This window comes from Dunckerocampus dactyliophorus, chromosome 3 (assembly GCF_027744805.1).
Source record: "Dunckerocampus dactyliophorus isolate RoL2022-P2 chromosome 3, RoL_Ddac_1.1, whole genome shotgun sequence".
In the NCBI taxonomy this organism is placed as follows: Eukaryota; Metazoa; Chordata; class Actinopteri; order Syngnathiformes; family Syngnathidae; genus Dunckerocampus; species Dunckerocampus dactyliophorus.
In genome coordinates this window covers 1,231,127-1,245,498 of record NC_072821.1, presented here as the reverse complement: position 1 = coordinate 1,245,498, position 14,372 = coordinate 1,231,127, and the positions used below count along the sequence as shown (strand labels likewise).

The following is a 14,372-nucleotide window of genomic DNA, read 5'->3' as shown; positions in this document are numbered from 1 at the left end:
GGAAAGCCTATGTGGATGTGGGGGCTATTCGGGCCCTGCTTCAGCTGCATGAATGGATGTCCCATCACCTTCATATTTAGATTTGCGTTGGCCACAGGCCAGACATTTCTTTGTATGAGTTTTTTTGGACAAGGGGGGTGGTTGCTGCTGCCCCATCAGGGTATGAGCAGGTGGTGATGGAGGAATAACCGTGGCTGCAGGCAGTGTCAATACAGGCACAGTAGTGGTGGTGCTTAGCGACTGCCAGAGCTGCTGTGTTTGTTGCAGCTTTTTTGGGCTGGTATTCAGTGAAGAGGATGTGTTAAGCAATTTACTAATGTGTTTTATGTATTGGGGAATGTGTCATTTTGTAATTTCTCCCGGGAGAGCATACAGTCTCTAAAATGACATGTACACTGTGTTGATTAATATCAGCTGCAGTCACACAGAAAGACAAATAACTTACATGGCGCAGGCCCTGGGGTCTCTTCTGTGGTCTGTCTTGTCTGGTGGCAGAAACATCAACTCCCGTGGAAAAGGTACCCTCGGAGGCAGCGCAGCTGGGGCTATCAGAGGCAAGAGGAGTGAGATTGGCACATTAGAGAATATATTAAATACACTGTATGCAGTATACTGCAACTTTAAAAACACTCACCCATACTCTCAGCAAAAGTGGTGGTGGTGGTAAGAGGTGGAGAGCCGCTGCTGTGCAGGCTATATAATAGCAAGGCTATGCAATAGCAACGTGAGCTTGTACACACAAGAACATGTGCACAGGACAGACAGGAATTCATGAAAGTGAAGGCTACAGTGTAACAGCACAAAAAGTATAAAATTGTATTACATGAGCTTATAAGTTAACACCAATATTGAACATTTGCAGATAAATTGTCTATAAACTTTCATCCACACCCCAGATATATGCGTAGCTTACAGTGTTTGGCAGTTTGGCAATCGGATGGCCTGAAAAGCGATTGGATCCGTCGGACTGGAGGAAACCGGTTTTGCCAAACTGCCTGGGGGTCCTGCTGGAGCTCCATCAAGCTGCTCTCGCATCAAAATACAGCAAGATACTGTAAGTCTTACATGTTACCATTAGGGACGTCCAATATTAACGGCCCACCGGACTCTCATGACACATAAAAATGTGCTTGAATAAACAAACAGAAAGGCAGTCACAGTGTTAATTCCACGACATACATAGATAGATACTTTATTACTCTCCAAGAGAAATTCACATTTCCAGCAGCTCTGCAAAAATGGGCTCCCGTATTTGCCGGCGGGCCAAAGATGACCTCATCAAGCCGCCTCTCAAGCATGTAAACAAATGTGGTGGTGAGCAGCAAACTATCTTGCGCCTTCCATCTTCTAGATACGCCGTCCATCCTCAGTAGGAATGTAACAATTCCCGGAAGCAAGCGACGGTAAAATCTGACGCTGTGTGCGCGCGCTCGATTAGGAGAGTCCGTGGGGACGTCTGTGAACATGTTTCTTTTTCGTATGATATCGAGTGTGTTTTCATTCATACACATGGTAGGCAGATTACTTTTCCTTTTCACTTTCACATCGGATCTACGCTGAGCGTTAGACACCTCCAGTCATGTGACGGCTTTGATGGATGGCCATGCAAATAAAAACATTCTGGCTCCGCAGCAGCTGCTGCACTACCAGTGCTAGGCTTACATGAACATTGCCACACTTGATTTTCTTCCCTGGACTTTTTGATGGTCAAAAGAGTGTAAATGGCTACTCTGTTGACTTTTAAAACGTAATGGCAGGTGTTGGTCAGATGTTGTACAATGTTGTTTACAGCCACGTTGAGAAGCTAACTGCTGATGCTGTGTCCATGAGCTTCACAACAGATACAGTATGTGTTCATTCCACCATGAGAGGATATGTCATGTTACACATATCGGTATCGCTATCAGAAACAGAGTTGGGCAATTTCGGCATATCGGTCATCGGCAAAAAAAAAGCCAATATCGGACATCCCTGGTGTTAACCTTCAGTCCAATTTATAATACACAATAAATAAAAAGTGCAAAGCCCTTTACATAATTGCACGTCTCTTGCAAGCACAGCCAAGCAAACAGAAGTATTTGTCACACGGGTGCAATGAAAATGCTGTTTTAGCTTAGAAAAGTAAACAATCCCATCCTGAAAATGTCATAGCTGTCACGATTGGCTGAAAGCCAAGTGTTGGAACCCAAAATGCAGAAGGAAAATGCGCTGGGTGAAAAAATATACGTTTTATTACCAAAGGTAATAAATATACAAAAATACAACAAAAGTACAAAAACTCAACTAAGAAGCTTCAGGGCTAAGGCCAAAAACTCTAACAAAAAACACTGCAAGGCAGGAAGAAAAAACACACACAATAACTAAGGAAGCTGTAGCAAAAACGGCATACAGAGCAGGAAAATACACGATACTAGGAATCACAATGGCAGCTAGGCAAAGAGTAATAAAGACCAGTTGGGAGCCAGGGAAGGAAGGTGCAGGAAGCAGGGTAGGCAAAGGAATAACTGGCAACTGGTTGTGGTCTGGCAGCAGCTGATAAAGGCCCAGGTAATTGGTCACAGGTGATTCACATGAGTAATTTGGGGTATGGTATGCACTGCAACAGAAAACAGACAGGCGGCAGCAAAGCGACAACACTGAATCATGACAATAGCAATGGTAATAGTACAACATTTCAGACCGAACATTGTGTGTTCAACACTCCAGAGGCAACATTTCAAAGTAATCAACTTACAAAGCAGAGAAGTTACCATACTCGCCTCTGTTGGTCCGGTTGGTCAAGTTTGCACCCTTCTTGAAATTAATCCAAAAAATGTACAAACGTCAGTGGGACTAGACCGTCGTGAGACAACTTAGTTGGTTAGTTTAGCTAGCTGGCCGGTGGTTAGCATTCTCATCTTCAGCCATGGCAAGTTATGGAGCATGCGCGACAATCCTCCCACGTTGATAAGACAGTAGCAACCGATAGCTTCTCTTGTGATACCCGGTGCATGTCCCCACCATCGATTCATCTCAAGCAGGGGTCACCAACGTGGTGCCCGCGGGCACCAGGTAGCCCCCACGACCACATGAGGTGCCCGCAAGCCTGCTTTTCATTCAGGTGTTCAGTTAATAATGAAAGAACAGTAGAAAGAAATGCATTGTGAAATACATGTGAGTTGTGGACACCAGCATTTTGTTCATGTTCTGGTATCCGGTCGCATGGGTTTATCGTTCATATCCCGAGTACTATAGTATCCTGAGTGAGGGAAGGTTGGCACGTGAGGTCGATAGGCGGATCGGCGCAGCGTCTGCAGTAATGCGGTCGCTGTACCGGACCGTCGTGGTGAAGAGAGAGCTGAGCCGGAAGACAAAGCTCTCAATTTACCATTCGATCTATGTTCCCACCCTCACCTATGGTCATGAGCTTTGGGTCGTGACCGAAAGAACGAGATCGCGGATACAAGCGGCTGAAATTAGTTTTCTTCCTAGGGTAGCGGGACTCACCCTAAGAGACAGGATGAGGAGCTCGGTTATCCAGGAGGAGAGCAGAGTAGAGCCGCTGCTCCTTCACATCGAGAGGAGCCAGTTGAGGTGGCTCAGGCATCTAGTCCGGATGCCTTCCGGACGCCTCTCTGGTGAGGTGCTTCAGGCATGCCCAGCCGGGAGAAGGCCCCAGGGAAGACCTAGGACACACTGGAGGGATTATGTCTCACAGCTGGCCTGGGAACGGCTTGGTGTCCTCCCGGTGGAGCTGGAGGAGGTGGTTGGGGACCGGGGAGTCTGGGCTTCCCTACTAAGACTGCTGCCCCTGCGACCCGGACCCGGATAAGCGGAGGAAAATGGAATGGAATCCCGAGTACTTTCCATCGCTACGGGTTGCTCGTCAGCCACTGTTATTTTAAGTTAATCCCGCCCCTTCTGCTACGTAGCCAACATGGCGACTTTTGAGTGTGGTAAGTGTCCAACAATGCACACTCACCATTTTGGCCATTGTGAGTACAACATGTCAGTGTGAATGCACTTGCAGTGTGCACTCAAACTGCCAAGTCTAAGTACACAAATTGGCAAAGAGAGACACAGCCGTGAAGCTAAGCTAACAAATGCTCATGAAGGAGCAGTGGTTTTGATGTTGGACGCGCGTGAAATGCCAGAAGCAATGCCTGTGTTGGGAAATAAAAACTCTCAACATGGTGAGACTCTGTCAGGAGTTGATTTAGTTTTATTTGCTATTGGCAGGGCTCGGTCTCATTGCTTCACCAAGTTTTATGACACCAAAACACTTTTGTAATATAGCAAAGTATTCATTCAACTAAAGTGTTTGCCTGAGGAGGCCAGGGTGATGGTCATCAAAGACCGGAAGGCGCTGGAAAAATACTGTATGAAGGTTGTCAGGCTGTGTGTTTGTAGTTTGTAGTCTCTGTAGTTTAGCCTTTGGCGACTGTCCGGCGTTGGTGCCTTGTGCATTAACCCTCGACCACAACCCACCATGCCTGTTTTTATATTCCGTATATTTTTTTTGGGGGGGGCCACAGCCGCCACGTTTTTCTGAAAACATGGGGAGAGAGTGGCAAGGGCACGGTGGCGCGAGGTGAGCGAGTACGTGGCCCGCACGCCACGCCTGGCCGTGAGCGGTTGCGTGCATCGTACGCTGGGCAAGTGGTACGACCAACGTACGATCTGACGTTATCGTACGGAGGCCGTACTACGTGCTGCTCACGCACGGTGTCCTTACTCACTCGCATGTTGTGCCCGCCACATCATTTTACTGTTTGGAAAATAGCATTTAGTTGGCCCGTATCATCAAACCCTCATCAAACGCCGTGCTTACGATGATTTGCACAATGAAGTAGTTTTGCCCGTTTCAACTATTCCTGTGGTGTTGCTGAACTTAAGTAATATTGTTTTTTTCAAACTTTTTTAGTGTGAGCACTTTAACTTTGACGTCTTCTCCGTTCGCTCTTGCCACATTCATGATGGCGGCGACGCCAACGTACGACTCAGTGCTCCATGCAACGTCTAAGTATATACAGCATGTCTACACTGGAAAGGGGGCCACAAAATATGGTCCTGCAAGTTTGAGACCTCAGGCGTCACAGTAGAGGAGAGACGAACTCAAGTGGTTGCAATTCACAATTAAAAAGGAGAGGATAAAGAAGAAGGTAAATATTGCAATCGGCATTTCTGGTAAGTGTGCACTAACAGTAATGGATGTGGGACAGCACTACACTGTCAAAATTCACACCCTCAGCAACTAAGTGCGCAGTGAACACAGTATACTTATCAAAGCGTACTGACAAAAGTATTCCAACTGAGACAGCCAACGGCTGGTCAATGATTGACGGACTTCCTCGTGCTGAATCTTCTTCTGTCAGATTCACAAGGTTTTCACGTTGTTTTCACCTCGAAATGCAATCCGCAAAAACTATCCTAACCGATTTGATACTGAGTGTAGACATTCAGTGCTATTTACTGAGTGAATAAGCAATGCAATAGGACACACCAGATGGCCGCAGGTAGGATATGTTATTTTCCAAGCAGACAAATCAGACAGGTATTTGCCTGATCAAATTTACCACAGAAAAAAAGGTGCCGCCACGTTAATGTGACCAGTCTGCAAATGCTGGCCTGCAGGCGTCATTGAAGGTATTTAAGAGCCCAGATCTTGAGGTGAGGCTGAAGACGGTGGAGCCAGATTGAAAAGGACACATCTCCGGTGAGTAGAAGAGAAACATGGCAGAGGTTGATGCAGAAAAATGAGCGTCGTGCTGTTCCCAGGTCAGACTCATCCTGAGCCATGCCTTCTGCTGTGACAACTGTCCTCCTGATGGGGGCGCTGATGGTCGCGTCGGCCTTTGCTTAATCTTGTAATAAGCAAAGCGTCAGCAATACTGATTCTGACGAGCGGCAGACAAAGACTGACAGTGTTTGTGTGTCACAGACACCGATGAAGAGTTGACAACCATGTGTGCCAACAACGTGCCGGAACCATGTCGTTTAAGGCTACCTGGCGGTTACCACCTGAATCAAAACACCTGTGTCAAGATATCAACCACGGAAAAGGATTATGAAGGCGCACTGGTGAAACATCAGCAAACACAATCAGCAGCCATTAACGCCTTCTAGTAGTAAACTTCTTCATTGTCCACCTATCAGGCGCAGTGTGAGAGTTGGCGCTTTCTCGGTCATTTGGTAGTAGTGAAAAATGCCGAGGAGCAAAAGAAGCTGCTGTGTATGATAAAACAGGTGTCCCCACAGCGACTCCACTACTGGTTGGGTCTTAGAAGAGTAAGTAAGCAGCCAATGACGATGATGGTGGTAAGCGGATGAAGAGATCACAATGGATGTCTTTGTTTCAGGATGGTAAAAGATACTTCTGGATTGATGGAAGTGAAGAAGTGACCTATGCTGTATGGGCCGAAGGTCAGCCCAACAACGCTAACGGCCAAGAGGGCTGCGTGTGGATAAACACTGACAGTAAGTTCAACTAAACATCTCGCTGGACGTCTGTCTCAGCCTGACACTGAATGTTGTCTCCTGTCCTTGTCCAGCCTGGGGCCTGTGGGATGACGTCCGCTGTACTGAAACAGCTGGTGTGGTGTGTGCGGTTAGAGTTAGAGTGTGATTGTTTGCATCTCCAAGAGTCAACAAGAGCGGCCGCTCAGTTTGTCTCCTCGTGAGCACAAACAGGCTTTTACAGTCATTGCAATAAACTTGAAGCATCAATTTGTTCCTGCTTCTGGTTTTATCGTGCATCCATCTCAACTGGTGATCCGCCGATTATAAGATTCTGACACATACCGTCATCTGTTTTTTTTTTTTTAAATGTATTTTATCCGACAGCCAATAAGAGATCAATTTAAAACGGGGTTATTGTGGCTCTGATGCAGCCGAGCATCTCTGTCTGCTGTTCTCGGTCTCCAGCATCGTCCCGCCCACAGCGCCATCTGATTACGCGACCATTCCATGCACGATGCTCACAGACACGCTGGAAAATGAGAAAAACGTTTACGGGTGCAGAAGCTCAGTAGAGCACAGTGGCAGGTGCTGGTCATTCAAGGAGGGGTGAAAAACGGAAGGAAAAACTTGGAAAATGCTCCGGTGAAGGTTTATACTTCAAGATCGCTGATTCAAGATCATTTCCCTGTCAATCAAAAATTGATTCCTCCTCCGACACATCATCCAATCGTCATGCAGAAGCTGAGCGTCCGGGCCAGCCCACTGCCCCATAAACCCCCCAGAGACGCTGAGTGTCCGATGGGCAGGACATAGCCCAGCATTTATCCAATGACCGTCCAGTTTCGCACAGTGGAACAATCCACTCTGCGCTTCCCCAATGACGTCAGGAGACGCTCAGCGTCCGACTGTGTAAAAGCACCGTGGCGTTAATCATCAAAATTCGTCAGTGGTTGACAGACTCTGTCATGCTGAATCTTTCTCTCAGAGTCACAATTGCTTGTTTAGACTCATAGCTAGCTCTCTGGTTTTCATGTTGTTTTCAGCTCTAAATGCAGTCTGCACAGGCAAAACCTATCCTAACCAATTTGATACTGAGTGTAGACATTCAGTGCTGTTTACTGATTGAATAAGCAATGCAATAGGACACACCTGATGGCTGCAGGTAGACAAATCAGACAGTAATTTGCCTGATCAAATTTATCAACGAAAAAAAAATGTTCTGCCATGTTAATGTGAGCAAAATGCAAATGCTGTCCTGTCGGCGTCTTGAGATCTTGAGGTGAGGCTGAAGACGGTGGAGCCAGATTGAAAAGGACACATCTCCGGTGAGTAGAAGAGAAAGATGGCAGAGGTTGATGCAGAAAAATGAGCGTCGTGCTGTTCCCAGGTCAGACTCATCCTGAGCCATGCCTTCTGCTGTGACGACTGTCCTCCTGATGGGGGCGCTGATGCATGCATGTTTTATAAAAGAGCCCGATCGTTACATTGTTCCCAATTTGGGGTTGCTATGGCAACATGAGCTCTTGCAATTTGGAATTTTGTACAACTCCTCCTGCGTTCAAGACAGATTCACTCAAAACTGCACCAAACTTGACAGTTCTAGCATGAAGTCAAACCCGTAACCCACAAAACAAACATTTGGTTTTGTACATTTTGAACATTTTCGGCAACCTCAACTATTTATTCTCTTTGACACCTTTGTGATGGAGTGACAGGGAGTCACTAAAACCCAATCCAGTATGCCAAGAAACTTTGTTAAAGAACCAAAATATGCCAAAAGAACCAGAATATTGCCCTCTTGATTTTTAGGGTGCTCTGCGGCCAATAAAAAACTTCAGCTGTGGTCTCCAAGTGGCCTCTGAACCACACTTTGGACACGCCTAGTAAAATAATAAACAATGAGAACATGAATGATCCATTATTAAGGCCTGCTACAAGAATGAAAAAAACTTCACAGTTCACATTTGGCTTTGTTTCCGATGGACCATCGTTGCAAAAGACTGAGACTTGACGGACTGAGCGGTGTGCAGCTGTGCTTACGCATTATGCATTAACGCAGGCGGAAGCAAAGGTACACTCGTTCCCACCAACCGTGTGGGAACATGTCAATCATTTAGTCTACACTGGAAAGGGGGCCACAAAATATGGTCCTGCGAGTTTGAGACCTCTGATGCAGCAGGCGGGACGAGACTAATGCAAGTGGATGCAATTTACAAATAAAAAGAGAGCATAAAGAAGAGGATAAATATTGCAATTGTCATTTCCGGTGTGTGCAATGACAGTAAAGGATGTGGGACAGCACTACACTGGAAAGGGGGCCACAAAATATGGTCCTGCGAGTTTGAGACCTCTGATGCAGCAGGCGGGACGAGACTAATGCAAGTGGATGCAATTTACAAATAAAAAGAGAGCATAAAGAAGAGGATAAATATTGCAATTGTCATTTCCGGTGTGTGCAATGACAGTAAAGGATGTGGGACAGCACTACAAAATTCAAAATTCATCAGTGGCTGAATCGTTTTCTCTCAGAGTCGCAACTGCTTGTTTTGACTCATTGCTCGCTCTCTGCTTTTCATGTTGTTTTCACCTCTAAATGCAGTCTGCACAGGCAAAACCTATCCTAACCAATTTGATACCGAGTGCAGACATTCGGTGCTATTTACTGATTGAAGAAGCAATGCAATAGGACACACCAGATGGCCGCAGGTGGACAAATCAGACAGTTATTTGCCTGATCAAATTGAACAACAACAACAAAAAAAGTTCCGCCATGTTAATGTGACCAATATGCAAATGCTATCCTGTAAGCGTCTCGAGAGCTTGAGGTGAGGCTGAAGACGGTGGTGGCAGATTGAAAACAACACATCTCCGGTAAAGGCGGCAACCTGTAGCTATGGAAAGTACAGACATTCGGTGTATACGAGGAGTGCAACAATACATGGGTCTGTTTTGAACCATTCCATACACACTAGGAATCGAACAATACTGGAACCCATCTTGGGTTGTCAACTCCATCCATCCTTCCATTTTCTATGCCGCTTATCCTTACCAGGGGCGCGGGGGCATACTGGACCCTATCCCAGCTGACTTCGGGCGGACTGGTCGCCAGCCAATGGCAGGGCACAGGGTTGCCAACTCCCTGAAAAGTAAACAAGGGACACCCAGGTGGCAGGGCTGGCAAAATCGACCTCTGTTATTGGTGTGATACAATTGTTTTTATTTTTGGATTTGAACTTCAAGGACCATTTCTGTTCATAAAAGTAAAAAATAATCAGATATACCACAGCATGTGACGTCGCAGAAGCGCTGTGGGAAATATTTGCAAATAGAGGAAGTGACGTAGGTCTCGCGCATGTGCAGAACCGATCGTGTTTCCGGTACTGATCATGTAGTGACAGTGTAGTTGGCGGCAAGTCGAGCTAGAGTGACAGCTAGTGACGCGCAGATCGATACCAAAATAATCATACCTCCGATACCAGAGCTTCATGCTCTAAGATTGATTGTCAAATGAAACTATCAATACTTTGATACTTCAGTCATTTGAGGTCATGTACACTCCTGGTCCAAATCTTAAGACCAGTTGAAAAATTGCTAGAATTTGCATTTTGCACATTTGGATCTTAATGAGGTTTTAAGTAGAGCTATGCAAAAGCAAGGAGGGGGGGGTGAGACAAAAAGCACTTAGAAAAAGTAATTTACCGAAAACAACAATTAAACTGAAATAGGCTGTTTATCAGCTGATCAAAAGTTGAAGGCCATCGCTCAAAAAATAACAAAAAATGCTCTCAGTAGGACTCAATAATGAGGAGCTCCACCGTTCTTGTTCATCACTTCCAAAATGGCTTTGGGCATGCTTGATGCCAGTGTTTCCAGGAGGCTAGTGGGAACATTGCTCCAAGTGGTGAAGATGGCTTCACCAAGGGCATCAACTGTCTGGAACTGATGGCCATTTTTTAACACTTCCCTTGCCATCCACCCCCAAATGTTCTCTATGGGATTTAAATGAGGGGAACATGCAGGATGGTCCTAAAGGGTGATGTTATTCTCCCTGAAGAAGTCCTTGGTCAAGCCAGCATTGTGACCTGCAGCGTTGTCCTGTTGAAGAACCCAGCTGTTACCACACAGACGAGGGCCCTCGGTCATGAGGGATGCCCGCTGCAACATCTGCACGTAAGCGTCCGCCGTTTGACGACCCCGCACCACCTGAAGCTCCGGTGAATGAAAAAGCACCCCAGATCATGATGGACCCCCCTCCACTGTGCCGGGTAGAAAACATCTCAGGTGGGATCTCCTTGTCATGCCAGTAACGTTGGAAGCCATCTGGACCGTCAAGGTTACATTTTTTCTCATCAGAGAATAAAACTTTTTCCACCTTTCAATGTCCCATGTTTGATGCTCCCTGGCAAAATCTACACGGGCACTTTTGTGGCGTTGAAGGAGACTAGGTCTTTGAATTTCTTTTTTTGTTTTTAAACCCTTTTCCTGCAGATACCTTCTGATGGTTACTGCGCTGCAGTCTGCACCAGTAAGGCCTTAATGTGGGTGGAAGACCGCCCTGTGTCTTGATGACAGCCAATCGGATCCTCCGGCTCAGCGCAGGTGTGATTTTTTTGGGTCTACCACTTGACTTTTTTGTTCCATAATGCTCAGGATCTTCCAAACAATGTAGAATGACCGATTTACTGCTCCCAACCTCAGCAGCCATGGCACGCTGCGAGAGGCCTTGCTTATGCAGCTCCACAATCCCACCACGTTGAAAAAGAGAAAGCTTCTTAGCTTTACCATCACAAGGGCATGACAGTGTGAATGCCTGACACTAAATCAACATTTGGAGCACATTTTGGCTTTTATCACCTGTGGTCTTAAACTTTTGATCAGCTGATAAACAACCTATTGCATTTTTTTGTTTGTTTTCTTTAAATTACAAATTCCAAATGTTTTTTGTCTCACTCCCCCTTCTTACTTTTGCATGTTGTTGCTCTACTTAAAACCTCATTAAGGTTCAAATGTGCAAAATGCAAATTCTCGCAATTTTTCAACTGGTTTTAAGATTTTGATCAGGAGTGTAAATGTCTACACTGGAAAGGGGGCCACAAAATATGGTCCTGCAAGATTGAGACCTCAGACGTCACAGAAGAGGAGAGCCGAACTCAAGTGGTTGCAATTCACAATTAAAAAGGAGAGGATAAGGCCCTCTACAAGAAGAGCCAGAGTCGCCTCCACCTGCTGAGGAGACTGAGGTCCTTTTGTGTGTGCAGGACTCTTCTACGGACCTTTTATGACTCTGTGGTGGCCTCAGCCATCTTCTATGCTGTCTGCTGCTGGAGAGGGGGCAGCACGGACAGGGACAGGAGCAGGATCAATAGACTGATCAGGAGAGCGAGCTCTGTCCTGGACGGTCCTCTGGACTCCGTGGAGGAAGTGGGGGAGAGAAGGATGTTGGCTAAGCTGACATCCATCATGAACAACACCTCTCACCCGCTACATGACACTGTGGTTTCCCTTAGCAGCTCCTTCAGCAGCAGACTGTTACACCCACGGTGTAAGAAGGAGAGGTTCCGCAGGTCCTTCATACCGACCGCTGTCAGGCTCTACAACACCTGCACCACCTGAACCATGTTGTAGTCACTATGTATTCTTTACTTGCGTATCTTGCTTGCTGCTGTAACAAGTGAATTTCCCCGCTGTGGGATAAATAAAGTACAAATACAAATACAAAATACAATACAATACAATAAAGAAGAAGGTAAATATTGCAATTGGCATTTCTGGTAAGTGTGCACTAACAGTAATGGATGTGGGACAGCACTACACTGTCAAAATTCACACCCTCAGCAACTAAGTGCGCAGTGAACACAGTATACTTATCAAAGTGTACTGACAAAAGTATTCCAACTGAGACAGCCAATGGCTGGTCAGTGATTGACGGACTTCCTCGTGCTGAATCTTCTTCTGTCAGATTCACAAGGTTTTCACGTTGTTTTCACCTCGAAATGCAATCCGCAAAACCTATCCTAACCAATTTGATACTGAGTGTAGACATTCAGTGCTATTTACTGAGTGAATAAGCAATGCGATAGGACACACCAGATGGCTGCAGGTAGGATATGTTATTTTCCAAGCAGACAAATCAGACAGGTATTTGCCTGATCAAATTTACCACAGAAAAAAAAGGTGACACCACGTTAATGTGACCAGTCTGCAAATGCTGGCCTGCAGGCGTCATTGAAGGTATTTAAGAGCCCAGATCTTGAGGTGAGGCTGAAGACGGTGGAGCCAGATTGAAAAGGACACATCTCCGGTGAGTAGAAGAGAAACATGGCAGAGGTTGATCAGAAAAATGAGTGATGTGCTGTTCCCAGGTCAGACTCATCCTGAGCCATGCCTTCTGCTGTGACGACTGTCCTCCTGATGGGGGCGCTGATGGTCACGTCTGCCATTGCTCAATCTTGTAAGAAGCAAAACGTCAGCGATACTGATTCTGACGAGCGGCAGACAAAGACTGACAGTGTTTGTGTGTCACAGACACCGATGAAGAGTTGACAACCATGTGTGCCAACATCGTGCTGGAACCATGTCGTTTAAGTATACCTGGCGCTTACCAACTGAATCAAAACACCTGTGTCGAGATATCAACCACGGAAAAGGATTTTGAAGGCGCATGGGTGAAACATCAGCAAACACAATCAGCAGCCATTAACGCCTTCTAGTTGTAAACTTCTTCATTGTCCACCTATCAGGCGCAGTGTGAGAGTTGGCGCTTTCTCGGTCATTTGGTAGTAGTGAGAAATGCCGAGGAGCAAAAGAAGCTGCTGTGTATGATGAAACAGGCGTCCCCGCAGCGACTCCACTACTGGTTGGGTGTTAAAAAAGTAAGTAAGCAGCCAATGACGATGATGGTGGTAAGCGGATGAAGAGATCACAATGGATGTCTTTGTTTCAGGATGGTAAAAGATACTTCTGGATTGATGAAGGTGAAGAAGTGACCTATGCTGTATGGGCCGAAGGTCAGCCCAACAACGCTAACGGCCAAGAGGGCTGCGTGTGGATAAACACTGACAGTAAGTTCAACTAAACATCTCGCTGGACGTCTGTCTCAGCCTGACACTGAATGTTGTCTCCTGTCCTTGTCCAGCCTGGGGCCTGTGGGATGACGTCCGCTGTACTGAAACAGCTGGTGTGGTGTGTGCGGTTAGAGTGTGATTGTTTGCATCTCCAAGAGTCAACAAGAGCGGCCGCTCAGTTTGTCTCCTCGTGAGCACAAACAGGCTTTTACAGTCATTGCAATAAACTTCAAGCATCAATTTGTTCCTGCTTCTGGTTTTATCGTGCATCCATCTCAACTGGTGATCCGCCGATTATAAGATTCTGACACATACCGTCATCTGTTTTTTTTTTTTTAAATGTATTTTATCCGACAGCCAATAAGAGATCAATTTAAAACGGGGTTATTGTGGCTCTGATGCAGCCGAGCATCTCTGTCTGCTGTTCTCGGTCTCCAGCATCGTCCCACCCACAACGCCATCTGATTACGCGACCATTCCATGCACGATGCTCACAGACACGCTGGAAAATGAGAAAAACGTTTACGGGTGCAGAAGCTCAGTAGAGCACAGTGGCAGGTGCTGGTCATTCAAGGAGGGGTGAAAAACGGAAGGAAAAACTTGGAAAATGCTCCAGTGAAGGTTTATACTTCAAGATCGCTGATTCAAGATCATTTCCCTGTCAATCAAAAATTGATTCCTCCTCCGACACATCATCCAATCGTCATGCAGAAGCTGAGCGTCCGGGCCAGCCCACTGCCCCGTAAACCCCCCAGAGATGCTGAGTGTCCGATGGGCAGGACAAAGCCCAGCATTTATCCAATGACCGTCCAGTTTCGCACAGTGGAACAATCCACTCTACGCTTCCCCAATGACGTCAGGAGACGCTCA

The 14,372-nt window shown here is 46.3% G+C and overlaps 3 protein-coding genes across 4 annotated transcripts in view; 2 read left to right on the top strand and 1 right to left on the bottom strand.

Moving 5' to 3' along the window:
- LOC129178182 (perlucin-like protein) overlaps positions 1–14,372 on the bottom strand; it is a 43,437-nt gene that overhangs the window by 4,035 nt on the left and 25,030 nt on the right. The gene's annotated exons all lie outside the window — the stretch shown is intronic.
- On the top strand, positions 5,764–6,678 carry LOC129178184 (C-type isolectin Sp-CL4-like). Its single transcript, XM_054770158.1, has 5 exons — positions 5,764–5,846; positions 5,921–6,060; positions 6,136–6,267; positions 6,339–6,456; positions 6,531–6,678. The coding sequence occupies exons 2-5, from the start codon at positions 5,944–5,946 to the stop codon at positions 6,602–6,604; spliced, it is 441 nt and encodes a 146-aa protein (XP_054626133.1). The 5' UTR covers positions 5,764–5,846; positions 5,921–5,943; the 3' UTR covers positions 6,605–6,678.
- Positions 12,696–13,718, top strand: LOC129178180 (C-type isolectin Sp-CL4-like). Of its 2 annotated transcripts, XM_054770150.1 has the most exons (6): positions 12,708–12,739; positions 12,801–12,889; positions 12,964–13,103; positions 13,179–13,310; positions 13,382–13,499; positions 13,574–13,718. In XM_054770150.1, the coding sequence occupies exons 2-6, from the start codon at positions 12,820–12,822 to the stop codon at positions 13,639–13,641; spliced, it is 528 nt and encodes a 175-aa protein (XP_054626125.1). In that variant the 5' UTR covers positions 12,708–12,739; positions 12,801–12,819; the 3' UTR covers positions 13,642–13,718. The 2 variants fall into 2 exon arrangements, with proteins under 2 accessions (XP_054626126.1, XP_054626125.1); XM_054770151.1 differs by having other exon boundaries at positions 12,696–12,889.

What these genes read in the sequence shown, in the direction of transcription:
- LOC129178184 (XM_054770158.1), top strand. Translation starts at nt 5,944, where the DNA reads ATGTGTGCCAACAACGTGCCGGAACCATGTCGTTTAAGGCTACCTGGC. An exon ending in ACTGGTTGGGTCTTAGAAGA is followed by an intron (nt 6,268 to 6,338) that starts GTAAGTAAGCAG and finishes TCTTTGTTTCAG; the next exon opens with GATGGTAAAAGATACTTCTG. An exon ending in CGTGTGGATAAACACTGACA is followed by an intron (nt 6,457 to 6,530) that starts GTAAGTTCAACT and finishes GTCCTTGTCCAG; the next exon opens with CCTGGGGCCTGTGGGATGAC.
- LOC129178180 (XM_054770151.1), top strand. Translation starts at nt 12,820, where the DNA reads ATGCCTTCTGCTGTGACGACTGTCCTCCTGATGGGGGCGCTGATGGTC. An exon ending in GTCTGCCATTGCTCAATCTT is followed by an intron (nt 12,890 to 12,963) that starts GTAAGAAGCAAA and finishes TGTGTGTCACAG; the next exon opens with ACACCGATGAAGAGTTGACA. An exon ending in AGGATTTTGAAGGCGCATGG is followed by an intron (nt 13,104 to 13,178) that starts GTGAAACATCAG and finishes TCCACCTATCAG; the next exon opens with GCGCAGTGTGAGAGTTGGCG.